The sequence below is a fragment of the Eretmochelys imbricata genome, chromosome 2, assembly GCF_965152235.1.
Source record: "Eretmochelys imbricata isolate rEreImb1 chromosome 2, rEreImb1.hap1, whole genome shotgun sequence".
In the NCBI taxonomy this organism is placed as follows: domain Eukaryota; kingdom Metazoa; phylum Chordata; order Testudines; family Cheloniidae; genus Eretmochelys; species Eretmochelys imbricata.
In genome coordinates, this window is record NC_135573.1 from 118,297,329 (window position 1) to 118,319,236 (window position 21,908).

Consider the following 21,908-nt stretch of genomic DNA (forward strand, 5'->3'; position numbering starts at 1 on the left):
GTCACAGTTCAGTTGGCCTCATGGTCTTCCCTGCAGGAGCCTGTCCCACACTCTACAATCTCTCTACCATTTTCCCAAGTTTCTCTCCTCTTCATTGTAGCCTGCTGCTGCTGTCTATAGGGCAATCACCCTGATCTCTCCCAAGTGTGTCACATTCTGAGCAGGACTGGCTACCCCAGCAGTCCAACCCTTATGTGTGAGCTACCCTGTTACAGCCACTTCTTCATGGGAAAATTCCCTCAAGAGACATAGGGAGAGTAGGCACACAGTAGGGACCAAATCACAAATGGTCTACAGAAAGTTGAGATACAAGTGAGGGGGAAAAGATTTTAAAAAGTATAATGAAAGAGTGGCACAAAAGGAAGGATAGAAAGTGGCATAATAGTAATACAAGTGATTGGTCTATCTAGTAACTTTGAAGTGTTTGGGTAAGATAGGACTCAATGTAACACGAGGGTGCCAGTGACTGTAGCTCTGAGTCTAGACCTATTGGAAGGAAATTTCCTGCTGTTCTTCAGTTATTTCTTTGCCATCCAACTGCCTCTTTTCGTGCTTACTAAAGATGAAAATTTCTAACTTGACAAACCCCAAAGCTTATTTGATGCTGAATACATGTGTGGTACCTTGCAACAGAATCTCAGATACTCTCTTTTTTCCCCACTACCTAGCCTTGGAAAGACTACATGACACACAGTTTAACGAATCAGATCGTTTAACATGATCGTTCCTCTCTATTCGACATTGGTGAGGCCTCATCTGGAGTACTGTGTCCAGTTTTGGGCCCCACACTACAAGAAGGATGTGGAAAAATTGGAAAACATCCAGCGGAAGGCAACAAAAATGATTAGGGGACTGGAACACACGACTTATGAGGAGAGGCTGAGGGAACTGGGATTGTTTAGTCTGCGGAAGAGAAGAATGAGGGGATTTGATAGCTGCTTTCAACTACCTGAAAGGAGGTTCCAAAGAGGATGTCTCTAGACTGTTCTCAGTGGTAGCAGATGACAGAACGAGGAGTAATGGTCTGAAGCTGCAGTGCGGGAGGTTTAGGTTGGATATTAGGAAAAACTTTTTCACTAGGAGGGTGGTGAAACACTGGAATGCGTTACCTAGGGAGGTGGTGGAATCTCCTTCCTTTGACGTTTTTAAGGTCAGGCTTGACAAAGCCCTGGCTGGGATGAGTTAGCTGGGGATTGGTCCTGCTTTGAGCAGGGGGTTGGACTAGATGACCACCTGAGGTCCCTTCCAACCCTGATATTCTGTGATTCTATCAATGCAGTACGGTTGGTTAGCTCATATAAAAGGCTTGACTCTTTTTGCTTCCTGTGACATGGTGGTTCTTCTGATGTCATATTGCATGACTTATTGGTGCTTTTTTTTTTTTTTAACTCAGGCTTTTGGAGCCAATTATGAGTTACATCAATTTGTAATAACATGCAAGGCTGAGTGTCACCATTTTCTCCGTATTACTGATGAAGGGTATGTTGCTCCACCTACACACAAACTCAGTGGCCCATAAAAGGAAGAAACACCAGAAATTTAAAATTCAACAATGCTAACGTTAATGATAGTGTCCCAGAAGGGCTGTAGCTAGATAGAAATTCTGATAGCCCTTATAAATTTTAGTACAAGATGACTCTGGAGCTTTATAACTGCATCTCATGGAGAAGCACTATAATCCAATGTTTTAATAGTATTCTTTGCATGCTTTGCCTGTAATTTTTTTCTGTTTCATGCTTAATAACATAAAATATCTTTTATATAAGATGGATATAGCAATCAAGGGGGTTGGATATTGCATTATGCAACATCCTGGAAAGGCATTATTCCTAGATTTCTTTAAGATTCTGACTGTCTATACGTATAGGAAAAAAGGGTGAGTTTACTTGCTATGGATCTGATCTGCAAAAGAATGTTTTTGTACTGTAAGTACTAACAGAATGACTAAGAATGATATGAAATTAAGACCTGGAAAATGTTTACCTGTTAATGTCCCAACTGGAGCTGGTTAGAAAATGGAATTTCCATTCTGTGAGAAATACTGACATTGTAAAATTTGTTTCCTTCTTTAATTGGAACAAAAAGTCAATTTTTTTTTTCACAAAACAGAAATGCAGAAAATTTTTTATTCAGAAACCTTGACACACTTTTGATAATATTATAGTAGATAAAATATCAGCTGTATAAGTGAAAATTATTAGAATGTAGAAGTGAAATAAAAAATGAAATGAGTCAAAATGATTAGTTTCAACCCTTTTCCACAGAAAAGATTGAATTGAAATCGCTACATTCCTGCAAAACATTTTTCAATTATGACAAAAAACTGCATTTTCTGATGAAAAACTTCAGTCCAATATTTTGACCAGCTGTAGTCCCAAATGTCAATAGAACATTTTGGGACTGATTCTTCTCTTACACCAATGTAGAAAAGTGGTGCAACTCCACAACCCTCACTGGAATTACTCTTGATTCCCGGTCTTCATAGAGAAGAAACAGACTTAGACGAATAGACTTCAGTATCTGATGTTAGATATATTTGGACTTGAGGAGTTTATAAAAAATTACAGTGACTACAAGAGATTTTTTTTTTTTAGACTTATGTAGCTTGTAAACTAAATACAGTAAAACCTCAGACTTACAAACTGACTGATCAACCACACACCTTATTTGGAACTGGAAGTACACACAATCAAGCAACAACAGAGACCCCCCCCACACACACACACACAAATGCACATACAGTACAGTGTTAAACCTAAACTATTAAAAAAATAAAGGGGAGATTTAAAAAAAATTGGCAAGATAAGGAAACTCTTTCTATATTTGTTAAAAGCAGCATTTTTCTTCTGCAAAGTAAAGTTTCAAAGCTGTATTAAGTCAATGTTCAGTTGTAAACTTTTGAAAGAATGGCCATAACGTTTTGTTCATAGTTATGAACATTTCAGAGTTACAAAGAACTTCAATTCCTGAAGTGTTCGTACCTGAGGTTCTACTGTATACACTACATTGAACACATTAACAATCTTTTTTTTTTCCATTGTGTTCTCCAGTCCAGCCAGAATAGATTGAATCAGTGGAGTTATGGATTTATAGGTAAAAACAAACATCAATTTGCCTCCCGTGCAACTGATTGGTGTTTTGCAGCTTGGCTGGCACCTGATCACATAACTTTCTCCCTCTGTCCCCTTTCTCTTCTGGCAGCATCCTGGTGGACTCCTATCTCTGGCACTCTATTTTATGTACAGGAAAGGGTTAGGTACTAGTTGTTCAAAGGTTAATTATGCTACGAGTTGCATCAAACTTCTACAGTGACTTTTTGTAACTTTTTTTGTACTTATTTACTGGGTGGTTGGTTCGGTTTTTTTGGAACATTTACTTGTGGCCCTGTGAATATGTTTTTTTAAAGGCAAACATTAAACATCTTGAAAAACAACATGTATAGTTACAGCAGACAAAACAGCTAGCTATAAGTAGATATTTGTTTTCCTTCTAGTAGGACAGTGCATGCTGTCTGTTTTCCTGTAATTCAGCTGCACACGACTGGAGCTGTCATGCGAGTCAGTCAGGAAGATTTTGAAAAGGCTAAAGATCAGCTGAAGCTTTTGAAGGAGGACCCTGGTAATGAAGTAAAGTTGAAGCTCTATGCATTGTTTAAACAGGTAGGTCAGACAATTTTTGTTTAAATTGTGGCTATAGTCTGAAAAGTGACTGTAAAAGAATTCTTCTTAAAAGGCATTATAGGGTTCTACATTTTGTGTCTGAGCAACTTCATTGCATTTCAAAAATGCTTTTAAATTGTTTTTGAATAAATGACAGCTCTGCCAACTCAGCCTGAGCTCTGAGAGTCCAGCAGAGTTCTTCTCACCTCATGAATAATCACCAGTAACTGGTTTGTGAGTCATATTATGCCCTCAATGACACCTGTACCATTCCATTACCGTCAGTGTGATGTGAGGTGTGTCTGATTTGGACTGGGAGTGTGTGTGGAATTGTTGATGCACAAGAAGAAATAGAATCCAATTAATTCCCTTTTAGCAGTTGTACAGGTCCTATATTTGTACAGAATTTATTTCTGAGGTAAAAAATTACTCAAAATTAATCCACCACTTAGTTTGTGTGAAATGATTATAGTTTCAACCAATGTTTCCTCTAATTTTTCCCAGGCATGTGTGGAATTAATTTTGTTATGTGAACCAATATGGAGATGATATGTGGTAGGGGTGGGGCTGAGGGGTTCGGCGTGTGGGAGGGATCTGGGGGCTAAGGGCTCCAGCTGGTGGTGCGGGCTCAAGGGTGGGGCTGCAGATGAGGGGGCTCAGGGCTGGGGCAGAGGGTTGAGGTTCAAGGGGGTGAGGGCTCCAGCTGGGGGTATGGGCTCTGGGCTGGGAATGAGGGGTTCAGGGCCGGGGCAGAAGGTTGCAATGCATGGGGGGTGAGGGCTCCAGCTGGGGGTGCAGGCTCTGGGCTGGGGATGAGGGGTTTGGGGTGCAGGTTGCCCCAGGGCCACAGCTGGGAGAGAAGACTTCCCTGAGTCTTCTCTCATCGCAGCGGAACCTGGGCTGGGTGGGAGAGGTGCCTCTCCCTGGCCACAGCAGCTCCGGGGCTGGAGCTGCAGGAGAGGCGCCTTTGCACCTCCTCGCTGCAGCCCTGAGTGCCTGCATGGTACTTGATAGGCTGCTGCACAGCCGTGCAGCTTAGAGGAACTTAGGTTTCAGCCCATCGTATTATTTATTACTAAGGCTTAAAGTGGACAATGTGACAGAGGGCATTATGCAAGCCGTCTATAGTGGGGTGGGTCTTACTACCCTAAAGGAATCTTTTTGTAATGGTATGAAGCAGTGGCTTTCAACCTTTTTTTTTTTTTTTTTTTTCATTTGTGGACCCCTAAAAAAATTCATTCAAATAGAGGTGCGGATCCTGTGGTCCATGTCCCCTACCATAGAAGTCTTAGACTGAAAACTGGCTGAACAGAATTCAACTATAAATGTTGCACGTGCTCAGCCTGGCATTTGACGCAGCGTGAGAAAGGGTGTTAAACTGTGGACATCTATGGTAACAACACCACTTCCAGGTTTTGACTTGCAGATGGAGGTATTCCCATACTTTTGATCAGAAAAATGAAATGCCTTTTCTGGGATCTGAAACTTTAGTCTAAGGGGTCTGTGAAAGGTCACTGAAAATAGTGTGCAGACCCCCCCAGGGGTCCGCGGACCACTGGCATGAAGTGGATGGGAGGAGAGATTAATCTAGGGGGTTAGTCTGGGCCGTATCTTGTTGTATTGAAGGAACTAATTGTTCTTTTAATAAAATACAAGAACACACACTCTTTAAAGATAGACCCTTACATGTTATTGTCAGTAACAGCTGACATTAGAAAGCTAGTAAACTTACTTTTCTGGGGTCTAAATACTTCTCTCGCTGTATATGTAATGTGCTTTTCTTAAAGAAAGATTGATCTCATGCAGCGATATTTTTGTAAACTGTATACACAAATGCACCTTTTAAAAGCATGTTTTTTTTAAAATTCATTAAAATGGTTGGAGTCTGTACAATATTGAGATCGGGTTCCTGAGAACTTACATGCTTATCTTGAATACTTAAAAGACTTAATATAGACATAGTGACTTTACAGTACTCTTTTCTTTGGAGCATACTTGTTTGTTTTCAGAGCTTCTGTGCCATGATCATGTAATGATTGATAGTGGTTGTGTTCTTTGCCCCCAGCCTACTGATTGAGAAATTTGAATTTACTTGAAAGCTTACATGAGTTTATTCCACCCTTTATACAGGCTACCGAGGGTCCCTGCAGTTCTCCGACGCCTGGCATGCTTGACTTTGTCAAGAAGGCAAAATGGGATGCATGGAGTTCACTTGGCAGTTTGTCTAAGGTGAATATAGCACTGCTTTCAATTCATCACTTCATTTACAAACCAGATATTTGATACTGATTAGTGAAGGGTTAGTGTGTAATCATATTGTGTGTTAGTTGAAAGTCTGTTTCAGACATCAGCATATTCTGCACTATGTCTTACAAAGTTCTAAAATATTTTGGTTATATATTTTAGCTTTATAAACTTGGAATAAAGTGTTACCAACAGCTGATGGAAATGTTAATCTACAAGAGTATTAGGTGTAATTACTTATTCAAGGAAGGTTTGTTTGTTTGCTTGCTTTTAAAAGTGTCATTCTAATTGGGTCACATTTTAGCATTTCTTTAAAAAATAAAAAATGAAATGGGCTTTATAGCACTTTTCATTGCCATACAGATTAATCCTGAGTGTGTATATGTGGGGGACAACAAGGGTGTCTACCTCCCTTTGTCTCTCTTATTTGTTGAATAGATATACAAATAGAGAGAGAGCATGCTTCTGGTGTTCTAGGAAGAGATAAAAAGCCTTAGTTCTATAGGATATTCTATCAGCTGATCCAGGACGGAAAATGACTTGTTCCAAACGCCTGTCTTACCCAGGCCTCTTGGCTAACGTATATGTTGATGAATTGGGTGTTGTCATAAGGAAGTTTAAAGGTGAGGATCTTTAGACTAAAGTCTAATTTGGTTTTAGCTGATAAACAACACTACCCCAGCAACAAATTTGTGCCTACTTTGTGGACTTTACAAGTGGAATTAAGCTAGTTTCTATCTCTTTCTTTAAAAGAGGAAGAAATCTTCCATCGTGAATGCTCATTTCATGGATATTGGTAACTTGTCACGTGAAATAGGGGACTTACATCATAGGCTAAAAGACTGTGAAAAGTGACTCTAAAAAATAGCCTAGTTGTATCCTATTTTTATTCTGTCTCAATAGATTCCATGTTAAAAAGTATTCTTAGTTTATAAGTAAAAATACAGTGGTTCTAACTGTAAGCCTTGCAAACTAATGCAGGTAGATTACCAGAGCCCAAGGATGAGTTTGCAAAGCTGATAGAAGAACTATATATTTTTATTTTTAAACTAAGCACAGTTTTTTATATGGAATCTATTGAGAAAGAATAAAAATGTGTTTCCCACTATGGCATTTTAGAGTGAGTCACTTTTCAGAGTAAAGAGCCAAAATATCTTCTTCCTAAGTCGTGTCAGTTGGCAAAATTTGACTTTCCTAAAACAACTTCTGCTAGTTCCAGAAGACAAACTACTGCATCAGAAATATTTTTTCTTCACTTAGCTTATCAATAATATAGCTAAACTTGCTTATCCAATCATTGTCAGAGGGGTAATGATTTCTTTCTTTCATATTGATTATGCTGTGGTAGCTCTTGTAAGAGCTCTCTCTCATGTTCTGATTCTCAGATCATGAACTGTTGATCCCTCTTCACTGATGCACTACTTTTTAAAAGGACTTACAGTTAATAAACAATGTTTACAGACTGCAGTACTTCAGAATAGGATGAAATTGAATAGTGAAAAGTGCAAAGTCATGCATTTAGGGATTAATAAGAAGAATTTTTGTTATAAATTGGGGACGCATCACTTGGAAGTAACAGAGGAGGAGAAGGCCCTCTGAGTATTGGTTGATCACAGGATGACTATGAGCCGCCAATGTGATGTGGCCGTGAAAAAAGCTAATGCGGTCTTGGGATGCATCAAGCGAGGTGTTTCCAGTAGAGATAAGGAGGTGTTAGTACTGTTATACAAGGCACTGGTGAGACCCCATCTGGAATATTGTGTAGTTCTGGTTTAAGAAGGATGAATTCTAACTGGAACAGGTACAGAGAAGAGCTACTAGGATGATCCGAGGAATGGAAAACATGTCTTATGAAAGGAGATTCAAAGAGCTTGGCTTGTTTAGCCTAACCAAAAGAAGGCTGAGGGGAGATATGATTGCTCTCTATAAATATATCAGAGGGATAAATTCCAGGGAGGGAGAGGAATTATTTAAGCTCAGTACCAATGTGGACACATGAACAAATGGATATAAACTGGCCATCAGGAAGTTTAGACTTGAAATTAGATGAAGCTTTCTAACCAACAGAAGAGTGAAGTTCTGGAACAGCCTTTTAAGGGGAGCAGTAGAGGCAAAAGACATATTTGGCTTCAAAACGAAGTTTTATAAGTTTATGGAGGGGATGTTATGATGGGATAGCCTAATTTTGGCAATTAATTGATCTTTGACTATTAGCGATAAATATGCCCATTACCCTGTGATGGGATGCTAGATAGGGTGGGCTCTGAGTTACTACAGAGAATTCTTTCCTGGGTGTCTGGCTGGTGAGTCTTGCCCACATGCTCAGGGTTTTAGCTGATTGCCATATTTGGGGTCAGGAAGGAATTTTCCTCCAAGGCAGATTGGCAGAGGCCCTGGGAGGTTTTTGCCTTCCTCTGTAGCATGGGGCACGGGTCACTTGCTGGAGGATTCTCTGCACCTTGAAGTCTTTAAACCACGATTTGAGGATTTTAGTAGCTCAGACATAGGTCAGGCATTTGTGGGTGGGTGAGATTCTGTGGTCTAAGTTGTGCAGGAGGTCAGACTAGACGATCGTAATGGTCCCTTCTGACCTTAAAGTCTATGATTCTATGATTCTAGAATAGTAACCATGCACAGTGATGTTCACGGTGCGAGAAAGTAATGGCTCTTCGTGCATTGTCTGAGTGGGGTGGCCGCACCAGTACACTGAAGGCTGAGCTGCCTTGTACAACCTATAGTTAGGTCTTTGCACTATGCTGTCATAGGCCTAACTGCTTCTTCCTAGCCACACTACTGTATTTAGCAGACCTAGTTCTGGATTTTGAAACTGGCCAGCTCAATGGCAGAAATGCCAGTCCTCCCTTATTTTCCATACTCTCCTGATTTATACATTTATAAATTCAGGCCTCAAATCTATGACTTTTGTGTCACTTGCCACTGTTCGGGTCCAACAAATGCAGCAAATAGTGTCGTGGCCATGGGGTTCGTTCTTCTCCTCCTGGCACATGCACAGACTGAACTGTGACGGTCTGATAGAAAGGAAGCCTCAGCAATTTTGAATGGGGTTTGTGGCACTGGTTGCACAGCCCATGCTACAAGATGTGTGTCATGCTACAAGATGTGTGTCGTGCCCTAACTGCCCCATGTAGACCCTGCTGGACTATATTAATGTGCTCTAGATCAGTGGTCTCAAAGTGGTGGTCCGCGGACCTGCATGCCATCGGCTGCCTGTCTGTGCGCACATTGGGGAAAAAAAATTTGCCAGTCCCCCACATCAGATAACTTTTGAGAGCATGCCAGCTGGGCCCCCAGGGGGATTGGGAGAGGTCATGGCTATGCAAAGGGGGAACCCGATACACATGTGCAGGCCTCTTGGGTGCCCTCCTTATGAAAATTCTGGTTGCACCTCTAGTGAAAGGAGTGCCATGGGGGCAAGCAGGCATAATTTATTTTTCGCTACACCCCATTTCCCCCAGAGTTCACCAGCTGCCATTGTTGATAAAAATGGCTGATGTGGGTGATAAAAATGAGCCAAATATCCCAGAAAAACCCTGAGTGGAATGTTTCTGAAGTTCAAAATGGGCTATGCAACCAAATTTAAAGTAATTAAGCTATTGAGAGAGAGTGAAAATTATGTGTACTGTGACCTATGTCACGTGGACATATCCATCATGCATGGCTGTCGTAACAATGTGAAAATTTGCATTGTGCGAAAAAGCATGTTGAGACAGCAAAAACACCAGCCAGCAGCATGCAGATAAAACAATTCTTCACCGCAGACATCAACGAGAGTGAGACCTGTGCTGAAATGTTAGTAACAGGTTTTGTTGCTGAGCATAACTTGTCAGTTGTGGTGAGCAATCATGTCTCAAAGCTGCTGAAAACTGCATTTTCTGATTTGGAAATCGCCAGGAAATATGTATGTATGCACACAAAGACGACAGCCATTATCAAAGAGATGGCAAATGACAGTGTGGACCATCGAGCAGAAAACATGCGTTGTTCATTGTTTAGTCTAGCCCAGGACAGCAACAGTGGTGCAGGTGCCAGCAAGCTATTCCCAATCATTATTCAGCATTTTAATGATAGCAAAGGTAAAGTGATCACCTCGTTGCTATCAGTCTCAACCTGTACAGTGTGCCACTGGAGAGAATATTTTTCATCTTCTGAATTCAAATATGGATGCCAGGAAAGTCCCACGGTCAAACCGCTTGGCTTTTGATGCGACAGTGCTTCTGTCATGATGGGCGTACACAAGGGTGTTGCAGTGTTTATTCAAGAGAAACATCTGTCTCTTGTGGGCTGCCCACTTTACCTTGTGCACATCACAGCTGAGAGAAGTGCAAAATATCATGATTAAGGCTATGTTATAGTCATAGGTATTTTTAGTAAGTCATGGACAGGTCACAGGCAGTAAACAAAAATTCATGGCCCGTGACCTGTCTATGACTTATACTATATACCCCTAACTAAAACTTGGGCCTGGGGTGCTCTGGGAGGGGGGCGGGCCGGGGGTGCTCTGGGGGGAGCCCAGGATCCCCACTGGTGCTGGGGGGGGGAGGTGGGAGAAGTCCCGCTGGTGCTGGGGGGACAGGTGGGCAGTGGCCTGCAGCGCACAGCTCAGGACCCTGCTGGTGCTGGCGAGAGTGGGTGATGGCACGCAGTTCGGGATCTCCGCTGGTGCTGGGGGGAGGGTGGGTGGTGGCGCGTGGCCTGGGACCCCTGCTGGTGCTGGGGGGAGGGAAGGGTTGGTAGGGCTCATAGACTCTCTACCTGTCTCCGCGTAGCTCCCTGGAAGCAGCTGGCATGTCCCTCCAGCTCCTAGAAGGAGGGAAGGCCAGGGAGGCTCCGCGCGCTGCCCCTGCCATGAACACTGGCTCTGCAACTCCCATTGACTGGGAACCGCAGCCAATGGCAGCTTCGGGAGCAGTGCTTGCAGGCAGGGGCAGCGCGCAGAACCCCCTGGCCCCTCTGCCTAGGAGCTGCAGGCACATGCCAGCCACTTCCGGGGAGCCCGCCCCCTGAGGTAAGTGCCGCCCTGCACGCCAACCTGCTACCCCGGAGCCAGCTGCTGCAAATGTCACAGAAAGTCATGGAATCAGTGACCTCCATAACTGACACGCAGCCTTACTCCTGATGAGCTCCTAATTGACATCTTCTGTTATTTCAACAACAGCACCAAATGTCCTCTGGAGTTAATCATGTGTCAAGCTGTGCAGTGTGTAAGTCTGTAAGATATTGAAGCACGTAGGCATGCATTGGCTGTTGCTTGGCCTATATCTGACCCAGCTCATCCAGCAGTAGAACCATTGACCATCCTTCTTCTGGGCTGAAGCAGCAACATGAGTTCATTCATGCAGCACCAAGCCCAAATCTGCAGCTATCAGTCTGCACAGTCCTCCTTTGCGGCAACATAAAAGGACCACAGATGCTGATCAGATTCATGCTAAGGTGACAAGTCAGGAAGACTAGGCCATAAGTGACAACCTAATGCAAATCAGGATGGGCCACGCAGAGCACAAATCAGCAACAACCAAAACTGAGCCAGGTGTAGCAGCAGCCACCAGCCAGTTATCAATAGCAAAACTGGACATCACAGCAGCAGCACTACTGTAGTTACGGTTGCATCACAATTTCTGTTTAAAGGTCAACCTGTCTAAGGCCTTTAAAATTGACATGCATATTTGGATTTCTTTGAAATTTGGTGTTTATCGGGAGAGTGCCTGGATAGGGTTAGGTACCCAATTTTGGGGTCATTTCAGCTAGCGGTTCTAGAGAGAGAAGCCCCCTCTCCCCAGAACTAGCCATTTTTCAAAAAGTTTCTAGGTGGGCTTTTTTGTGCGGTGCTAGAGATCAAACTGCTGATGTGATATGGGTCAAAATACGTCTTAATCTATCAAGTTTTACCCAAGGTAGTGCATGGCACCACTAAATCTTTGGGGTGCCCAAACTGAATGGTGTTTAAGAAAATGTACATTTTTTTATAGTGGGCATATTCCAATACAGAAAAATGGCAAGAGTCTTTTTCCCACCATTTTATATGCTTTAACGCTCAACTCCTTTAAGTGTTCTAAAATCTGAACAGTTACTTGAATTGCATTGAAATTCGATTTGCCTCAGGCGGCGTTAGTGGTCCAACCACAGGGTCATTTGACTAAAAGGTTCCCAAGTTACAGCCCCCCACCCCAAAAACCCAGTTTCCTTCTGCTGCCTTGTACTGTTAAACTGAGCCCTGCTCTACACTACAGTTAGTCGACACAAGGCAGCTTATGTTGACCTGACTCTGTAAGTGTCTACACTAATATTTAGCTCCTGCCAACGTAACTCACTCACTACGCCAACTTAATAATTACCTCCACGAGAGATGCAGAGTCAGTGTCGATGTAGTTTGGTAGGCATAGTGTCAGTGTAGATGCTGAGTTGCTTACATTGACTGTTGCTGGCTTTCAAAAGCCATCCCACAATGCCCCATACTGACATGCTTCAATATGCTTGAGTGAAGTACTCCTGGTGAGAATGCATGCCACTGACGTGAGCAAAGCATAGACACGCACAAGTGATGTAATTACTGCATGGCTGTGTGCCAGCATAAGTTAGGTCGACTTAATTTTGTAGTGTCGGTGTGCCCTGAGCGATACTAATGACTAGATGAACCGCAGACCTCATCAAGATTGATGGCTTTGAACATCCTTCATTTAACATAACTATGGATAGGTAGGCGTGTGTGATTAACTTAAGACAAAAGGATTTTGACTGAGTGGCAGGAGGCTGCTATAATTTGTGCCTCCTGGGTGGCAATTTTATTTTGGGGGAATGTAATCAAAGTCTTGGTGGGGTGGGAGGGTGGGGACGACGACTGGAATTAAATGTGTGAATGTTTCCTGGGAGGAGATGGACATTAGGAGGTGGAGGAGTGGTGGAATAAGGGGAGGGGGGCTTGGGGTGCAGCATGGGGAGGGGAATAAATGGGGATGGTTGCTAGGGGAGGGGAGAGGCCTTAGGGAAAATGGAGGAGGGCTACCTTTTTCCCCCCCTTGTCTATCTTTTAATAGTGTTAGATGGAATCTTGAGAGTGAGAGTGAATGGGTTGCAAGAGGAAGAGAAGAGCTTGTACACTGCAGCACTTCTGGGGTTGGAAAAGTAAAAATATGTGTGTTAATGGGGAGAACTGGGGCATTGCTGAAAGAGGGAAAAGTTAAGGTTGTGTGTAAACAAAAACCAAAAAACTTGAACCTTGGGTATGGGGGCATAAAGATGAGGTAAACCAGTGTATGCAAAATTAGAACTGAACTGAAATCGCTTTGGAACTCAACATTGGTTTAAATTTCCCTCCCCTCAGTTTTTCCTGTGTCTCCATACTGACTGGTTTCTGCCAGAAACATAGAGGGTCTGTCATGAGATTCCAGAACAATTTTTAGACCAAGAAGTCTTTGGATAAGCATCCAGAAGTTTTAAAGTACTTCTGTGAATTGAAACTTTTGAGCTCCACCTATCATTAGGAAGAAGTTTCCCAAATCACTTGGAAGTGGGAAGAGAAAAGGGGAGAGAGAAGGTGAGGGTTTTTCTGGTGTTGGTTTTTCTGGTTTTTTGGGGAGCTAGCTGACCAGTCTTATGCTCTGATCATTGTTACTGGCAAATCTTTCTGTTTGGAAGGTTACCACTTGTAATTAAATGTTTATTCCCATGTCACCTCTTAGAGTGAGAGAAGAGCAAGTCTGGGTCATTCTTGCACCCTAGAATGAATAAAGACTCTTATCGCTCCATAAAAGAATTCAGATTACAAAGTGTAAAGATTTGAGATATCAGTATTTTACATATGGAAGTTTAAAAAAAAAAATCTGTTGAGCAATCTTATCAACATAAAAGACTGATGCATACAGAAAAGCAGTTCTCTGATGAAACTATAAGAGCTACAAAATGTGTGTGTGGGTGTTTGTAGATGGTTGTTTTAAAATGGGCTCTCTGCACCCTGTAGAATGAGCTGAACAACTCGTATTACTAGAGAATAATCCATTCTTGAAGTTCAAGTGACACACCCAAGAATTTACAGTATTCTTAATCTTTACACTGTTAACAGATTATTTTTTTTGAGAACTTTGTATTTTATTTTGAGCTGAACATTTAGTTTTCTTTCATATCTGTAGCTTACTGTTTAAAATGTGTCTTACCCTCCTTTTCTGGTATTTTATTTTCCATCAGTACTTACATTCTGAAATAAAATTTTTGTTTTGCTGAAGGAATGTCCCAATGTGTGTCTCAGTATAGAATACCTTGAGAGCTCTCTTGTCCCAAATCTGGAAAACCAAGTGATGATCCTTGCCTTTAGCATATTCTACCATAAGGATTTTCAAGACAGATATTTTCCCCCTGAAACTGGCAGTGCTCAACACCATCAAAACCTTTGCCATTGCTCTCACCAGACACAAAATGTACGAAGTGTTCATTCAGTAAACATCCTTATTTGCATCTTGGTCACCTTGATGAACATAACTTCTATTTAAACAGATTTTTCTAGTTTGATTTACACTGAGAAGAAATTCCTATTTTCAGTTCATCATTGCACTAAGCAGAGGAGACTGAGCTGGACTCCAGCATTTTTTAATAATATTTTTGGGTTTTCCTCCCCACAGGACAATGCCAGACAGAAATATGTTGACCTTGTGTCAGGTTTGGTCTCTTCTGAGTCTTCTAGCCAGGTGAAAGATACCACTCCGGACAGCAAACATGGATATGAAACCCTACAGGTTACCACCACAGACAACATCACTAAGATAATGCTAAACCGACCTGAGAAGAAAAATGCTATCACCACACAGGTAAAGACATTGACATTAGGGGTTAAATATGATCTTACATCAGGTTAAAAACCTGGTTTCGCTGACATATGGTGGTGAAGTTTTATAACAACTTTTTGGAGTGTCTTTCAAATATTGTGGGCCCAATCCTATGAGATGCGGACTTCCTTTACTCCCATTGAAGCCAATGGGAATCGAAACCTTCAGCACTGAGCAGATGAGACCCACGGTTTGGTATAGTGATGCATGTGGACACATGGTGAACAACTACGTTTTTGTGAAGTAACTTGGAAGAATATACTGTGCTAATGCCCAATCATAGCCTCAAGCAGCAGCTGCTCTTCCTCTTGGTATTTGTCTTTTCAGCATAATGCCTTAGTGGTGTGTTTTCAAAAGCAGAAAGCTGCCTTTTATTTTCCCTCCAGTTCTGGTGTGTCCTCCATTTCCCGGCTATTTCAAACAATTTATGTAATTCTTCTGCTTCTATTCAGTTTTTCCATTTCAATCTTTTCTTTAGGTTTGAGTTGATGTACAGAAACTAACCACCTTGATAGCGATGTACAGCTTTTTAAAGTTCTGATTTTTTCAAAAGCTCTTAGTGTTCATCTAAATCCTACCCTAACTTAAGACTGTAAACTGCAGAAAGGCTCTACTGTGGTTCATTTAAAAGACTGTGAAATGCTTTCAAATCTACTAATGAAAAACACTATAAAAGAATTAGGTATCATTATTATTAATTTAAACATATGTACAAGACCTCTCCATAGCCCTGTCTAAACCAAGGAATATGTAAAATTCCCTAAACTGTTTTTTTTGCAAAGTTGTATGTGTGTCTAGATAGCTGATCTGCTTCTGCAACTAATTCCAGCAGCATAGAATGTTCAGGGGAATCCTGATGTAGGAGCTGCAAAGCTGGCAGCCAGATTAGGGACTGGAATCTGATCCTTTATGTTTTATATTTTTAGCTCTTTTTAAATTCACATATGTATAATGTCATTTGTCAGGTTTTAAAATAAGTTTTATCCAATTCATGTGCACTTTTTAAGGGGCCTCATTCTGGTCTTCAAACTTGCATCTGAAATGTTACGCACGCCCCTCTGTGGATATAAATATCAGACTGCAATATTTAACTATTGCAGGCATACATGACCTGTGGGCATACATTGCAGGCACAATTTTAGAGGCAGTCCTTGGAAAATTTGGCCCTTCCAAGTTCTTGATTTTCAGTATGGGTTTTCTTTTGTGACATCACAGCTTTTTTCTTATGAAGAGTGCTTTTTTCATCCTTCTTTTACATAGATGTACAGAGAAATTATTCAAGCACTTGAAGAAGCTGCCAAGGATGACTCAGTCATAACTGTAATAACAGGTATCACGTTTCACGGGCTTCTCAACCAAATTTATTTCTCTTTTTTTGAAGAGATGAATTTTACCTTATTCCTAAATATAACGTTGACAGATCAGTGGTGCGCTGCCCCCAGCAGCAGCACAGAAGTACGGGTGGCAATGGGGTGCTAGGATGTCTGCTGTAAAAAGTGATATTTGTATATTTTAGTAAAAGAGCAAAAGGCTGAAGGTTCTTCATGCCTCTCCTGAGAACCTTTTGCGCCCCCCCGGTTTGCGCACCACTGATTTAGGTAACCGTTAGCAGACTAAGGCAGAACTGTGTGTAAACAAGGAAACTAAAATAAGAACACTTCCTTCCTCTTTTTTTCCTAGGCCTGTTGATTTAATGGCCGTTAACGCATGCGATTAACTCAAAAAAATTAATCGTGATTTAAAAAATTAATCGCAATTAATCACAGTTGTAATCACACTGTTAAACAATAGAATACCAATTGAAATTTATTAAATATTTGTGGATGTTTTTCTGCATTTTCAAAAATATTGATTTCAATTACAACACAGTATACAAAGTAGACAGTGCTCACTTTATATTGTTATTCTAGTACAAATATTTGCCCTGTAAAAATGGCAAACAAAAGAAATAGTATTTTTCAATTCACTTCGTACAAGTACTGTAGTGCAATCTCTTTATAGTGAAAGTGCAACTTACAAATGTATAGTTTTTGTTATCTAATTGCACTCAAAAACAAAACAGCGTAAAACTTTAGAGCCTACAAGTCCACTCAGTCCTACTTCTTGTTCAGCCAGTTGCTATGGAAGATAATGCTGCCCGTTCCTATTTACAATGTCTCCTGAAAATGAGAACAGGCATTTGCATAGCACTTTTGTAGCTGGCATTGCAAGGTATTTACGTGCCAGATTTGTAAACATTCATATGCCCCCTTCATGCTTTGGCCACCATTCCAGAGGACATGCTTCCATGCTCATGACGCTCGTTTAAAAAAAAAATGCATTAATTAAATTTGTAGCTCAACTCCTTGGGGGAGAATTGCATGTCTCCGATGCTGTTTTACCCACATTCGGCCATATATTTCATGTTATAGCAGTCTTGGATGATTACCCAGCACATGTTCGTTTTAAGAACACTTTCACTGCAGATTTCACAAAACACAAAGAAGCTACCAGTGTGAGATGTCTAAGGATAGGTACATCACTCAACCCAAGGTTTAAGAATCTGAAATGCCTTCCAATATCTGAGAGGGACGAGGTATAGAGCATACTTTCAGAAGTCCTAAAAGAGCAACACTCCTATGTGGAAACTACAGAAACCGAACCACCAAAAAAGAAAATCTACCTTCTGTTGTTGGCATCTGACTCAGATGATGAAAACGAACATGCATCAGTCCACACTGCTTTGGATGGTTATTGAGCAAAACCCGTTATCAGCATGGATGTATGTCCTCTAGAATGGTGGTTGAAGCATGAAGGGACATATGAATCTTCAGTGCATCTGGCACGTAAATATCTTGCGACGCCAGCTACAACAGTGCCATGCGAACACCCGTTCTCACTTCTCAAAGTTTTACATTGTTTTATTTTTGAATGCCGTTATTTTTTGTACATAATTCTACATTTGTAAGTAACTTTCATGATAAAGAGATTGCACTACAGTACTTGTATTATGTGAATTGAAAAATACTATTACTTTTGTTTTTTACAGTGCAAATATAAAGTGAGCACTGTATACTTTGTATTCTGTGTTGTAACTGAAATCAATATATTTGAAAATGTAGAAAATATCCAAAACTATTTCAATAAATGGTATTCTGTTATTAACAGCGTGATTAATCGCACAGTTAATTTTTTCCCGAAGTGTCACAGCAGAATCTTTTCAAAATAATGTTATAAGTTCTTTAGCAGATTTGCACTTCCTTCTGCCTCTAAATATCCTTCTGAGATGCTAAGTTGTGAAAGTTACTGGAAAATATAAATTTTGAGATATTTGTACAACTTGCATACCTCATCTCCAGCATGGGGGTGTTGCTCTTGCGTTTTTGTTTTGTTGGTTTTTTTAAATTCTCCGCTGTAGTCACAGTTTGGTTATATATAATATGTATCAACATAGTAGAAATAACTGTTCTTGATAAGCTAATAGAAAAACTACACTTGCATGTTTTCTTGTGACCAATCAAAAAATCTTAACTTCTCTTATATGGTCTGTGAGCCCTGAATGCATGTCATGTCCATCATTAAAAACACACATTCAAGATTTGGGTTTTGTACCAAAACTAGTAACTTTGCTCAACTACCCTTAAAGCAGTAAGAAAGGTAGTTTTGTTGGCATTTGTAGGCCACCCATCACTATGGTATCTGGGGGGTGGTCTCAGAGAACCATAAAAACTGGCAAGGGCCCAATCCTGCAAATACTTATGCATATACTTTTATGCCGCTGATTATTAAAAAGGACTAATTGGGCACAGAGTTCTGAATGTGTTTAAGTGTTTACAGGATTGGAGCCTTCAGCCATCATGATAGAATATAATATATGTTCGAGAAACAGGAAAGAATCATCCAGTCAATGTTCTAATTTTTAACCACACCCTTTCTGTTTGAAAATTGTGGTCCCAGTAACCTTGTATTGTAAGATGCTAGTCTTTGTAGTCTTCACTGTAGATTACTATCTTTTTTTTTTTTTTAAAGGGACACAACATGAAATTTAGGGGTTTAGTTAAGATTCCCCTGTCAGTTTTGAGGGGAGAGGAAAAATCTATAATTGTATTTTCCTATTTGTTTTTAAATGTGTTTTCTCTCCTTTGTTGCTGTGTGAAAGACCCATACAGACAGGGGAAACTGACTAGTCACAAAGTGTGATCAGATGCAAAAAGTAAACTGAATTTTTTTACCCCTAACTTTCATTTTCACTGCTTTTAGGTATTGTAACAAAAAATATCAGAACTAATATTGTTAGGTTGAAGATATCCTTTAACAAGGAATTGTTTATGCTTTGAAGCAACTTCTTAATTACTTACCCTAAATATCTAAAGTTAAGCTTTCTCTTCTAAACATGAGAAGAAAGCTTGAGTTTCTTTATTTTGCCTATTCAGAAGTTTTTGTCTTTATATTGTCTGCAGGAAATGGGGATTATTACTGTAGTGGAAATGACCTGAATAACTTTACCAATATCCCACCCGGTGGAATAGAGAAGATGGCAAAAGATGCTGCAATATTACTCGAGTAGGATTTTTTTTATATTGTATGTGCATACACTACTGTAAAGGGTAGGATATTATTTACTTGACTTAACTCAGGGTTACAGGCTCCAGCCAAGAGTAGGGCTCTGTAGTACATACACATAGTAAGAGAGATCTGTCTCAGAGAGTTTACAGTGTACATAGACAAGAGTGGGAGAAAGGAAGTATTAACCACATTTTACAGATGAGGAAATGAGGCAGGTCTACATTAGAAACCTTTGCCAGTATAGTAATGTCAGTGAGGGATGACTCTGGGATTTTTTTTTTTTTAAATGACATTTCTGTACTGGCAAAAGCTCTAGTATAGATGCAGTTTTACAGTATAGCATATTTTGTTGAGGAAACCAGTAGAAGCTATACCAGCAAGAGCACTCTTGCTGGTATACGCTACATCTCCGTGAGGAGGCTTTGCTCATGTAGCAAAACCAGCAAACTTTTTCTAGTGTAGACTAGGCCTCGAACTGAACACATCTCTTGAGTCCCAATCTCATGCCTTCACTAGAAGACCATACTTTCTCCCTATATGCTGAACAATGAAAAATTATAGTTTACAGTCTTACGGTAGATTGGGAGATAATACAGTGCAGTAAGATGCAGGACAAATATAGGGCAGGTATGTGGGATGAGACTGTGGCTGGCATATATATTTGAACTGGCAGAAACTGATCTTTTTGGTTTAAAAAAAAAAAAAAGATTAGGAGATCTTTTACCTTCACCATTGCTTCTTTGTGCTTATAAATTTGAGAAGGAAACTTTGGGAAATACTCTTACTTTGGATTCCTGACTAAAGCATCAGATGCTACAGTAATGCACACAAGAAAACCCTAAGTTAGGTAGATAAGTACCTGCTGCTTTCTATCCAATATTTAAAGATAAACTGCAAGTGAAGGGCTGCAGGACTGGCTTCACTTAGGCAAGTGACCTATGAACCTCAATTTCCCCCCCCCAGGAGATGACAACAAGACTCAGATCTATTTTGAAAACTTTTTATCTTAGTATGTGATAAATGGCCCCATTAATCATGCTAAGTAGAGGATTCAGCACTATACCTAAAATTTCACCTGTTTGGTTTTTAATTTCAAGTTCTGTTGAGCCTTATCCCTTTTACTCTTGTGGTGCCCTTGTATTCATTATGCTGCTGACATCCCAAAATGAACATGTGTTGTACCCTTCAGGATATAAAATAATTGTCTAGAATACAATAGAACACCCTTGTGTGACCCTGTATCGACAAGCGGTACTGAGGCTCCATGGTAGTTATGACATCGTTAGCCTGGTGCATGCTGGGGCATCATGGCAGAATAGAAACTAAACAGCATTACACAAGCATAGACTATGTAACTAGTCTCAAGTTTTGCAAAAGACTGGTCTTCCCTGTCAAAAGTTAATGTGTCATCCTGATAAATTCTGCTCCTTCCCCTCTCCAGGAACTTTGTCAACCATTTTATTGATTTCCCTAAGCCATTGATTGCAGTGGTGAATGGTCCAGCTGTTGGAATCTCTGTAACTCTTCTTGGGCTCTTTGACATTGTGTATGCTACTGACAGAGTAAGTAAACTGCATGGCTGATATCAATCCGATATTTGTAAATCCCTGTCTACAAATTTGTGGGAATGAAATTTCCCAAGGTAAGCTGCACCTGTGTAAGCACTGCTTTGCATCAGTGCAGGCCATTTACAGTAGGGGTTTGCACTAGTGTAACTAAACTGATGTTCTTACACCCATGATATTTCTCTCATGTAGATATGGCCTGTAATTTGAACACAGCCACCAAGAGTAATGAGACTTGATATGACTTCTAGTGAAGAAAATTCACTACATGTTGGCACAGTAAAGGGTAGATGATGTGAAATTATGCTTTTAATGAGTTTGTTAACAATTAGGCCATTTTTACCAACTATAACCAATTCCATTAGCGAATCGGAATACAATAAACTAATTTTACCCAATGTATAATTAAAAACTTCATGACAGCTTTTCTTTAGTCACATCAGAGATGGCTGAGATTACCAAATTTACTGTACAAAGAGCCATGCTAAAGCTTGACCTAAAATCCAAATACATATGCAATATAGATTGCTACTGTACAAAATAGGACGCATCTGTCATTCATTTGTTGTAAATTATTCTTTACTGCTTCTACACAATTAATTTTCTCTCTGGTCTTGAGGCCCATTTTCTCATTCCTCAAACAAGAGATATTATTTCTGTGCTATGCCCTTAAACACCTAGTGTGAAACGCAGAATTCTGTGGTTTTGTTTTGTTTGTTTGGGTTACTATTCTCTGTGCCGAGGAAACCGTGGTAACAAACCCTGAATTGCCAGATTTCTTTGCTGAACTTTCCCAACAAAAATCTGGTAAACATTAAATAGAACAAATGATGTATTGTTACCATCTCATATTGGATATTGTACAAAAACTAAGAGTCCTACGGTGGTGCTAGAAGCTGTGTGCAGCTTGGTGTGAGTAGAAGATAAATTTTAAACTGAGTGTGATACCCCATACCAATAAAATGAGAGAGATGTTCACTCAAATTTACATGGCTGGCGTATTTATTGCCATTATCTAATGGTACAGAAGGTCCATACTCAGAAAAGTTTTGGAAGAGAAA

At 40.4% G+C, this 21,908-nt stretch overlaps 1 protein-coding gene across 2 annotated transcripts in view; it reads left to right on the forward strand.

The window, feature by feature from the left end:
* The window catches only part of ECI2 (enoyl-CoA delta isomerase 2), a 63,689-nt gene that overhangs the window by 36,468 nt on the left and 5,313 nt on the right, over positions 1-21,908 (forward strand). Inside the window, exons 2-7 of one of the 2 annotated variants that reach the window (XM_077810698.1) lie at positions 3,494-3,659; positions 5,790-5,888; positions 14,534-14,719; positions 15,998-16,067; positions 19,177-19,279; positions 20,724-20,844. In XM_077810698.1, coding sequence (XP_077666824.1) covers positions 3,494-3,659; positions 5,790-5,888; positions 14,534-14,719; positions 15,998-16,067; positions 19,177-19,279; positions 20,724-20,844 — 745 coding nt within the window. The remainder of the gene's footprint in view (positions 1-3,493; positions 3,660-5,789; positions 5,889-14,533; positions 14,720-15,997; positions 16,068-19,176; positions 19,280-20,723; positions 20,845-21,908) is intronic. The other variant, XM_077810699.1, reaches the window with a different exon arrangement.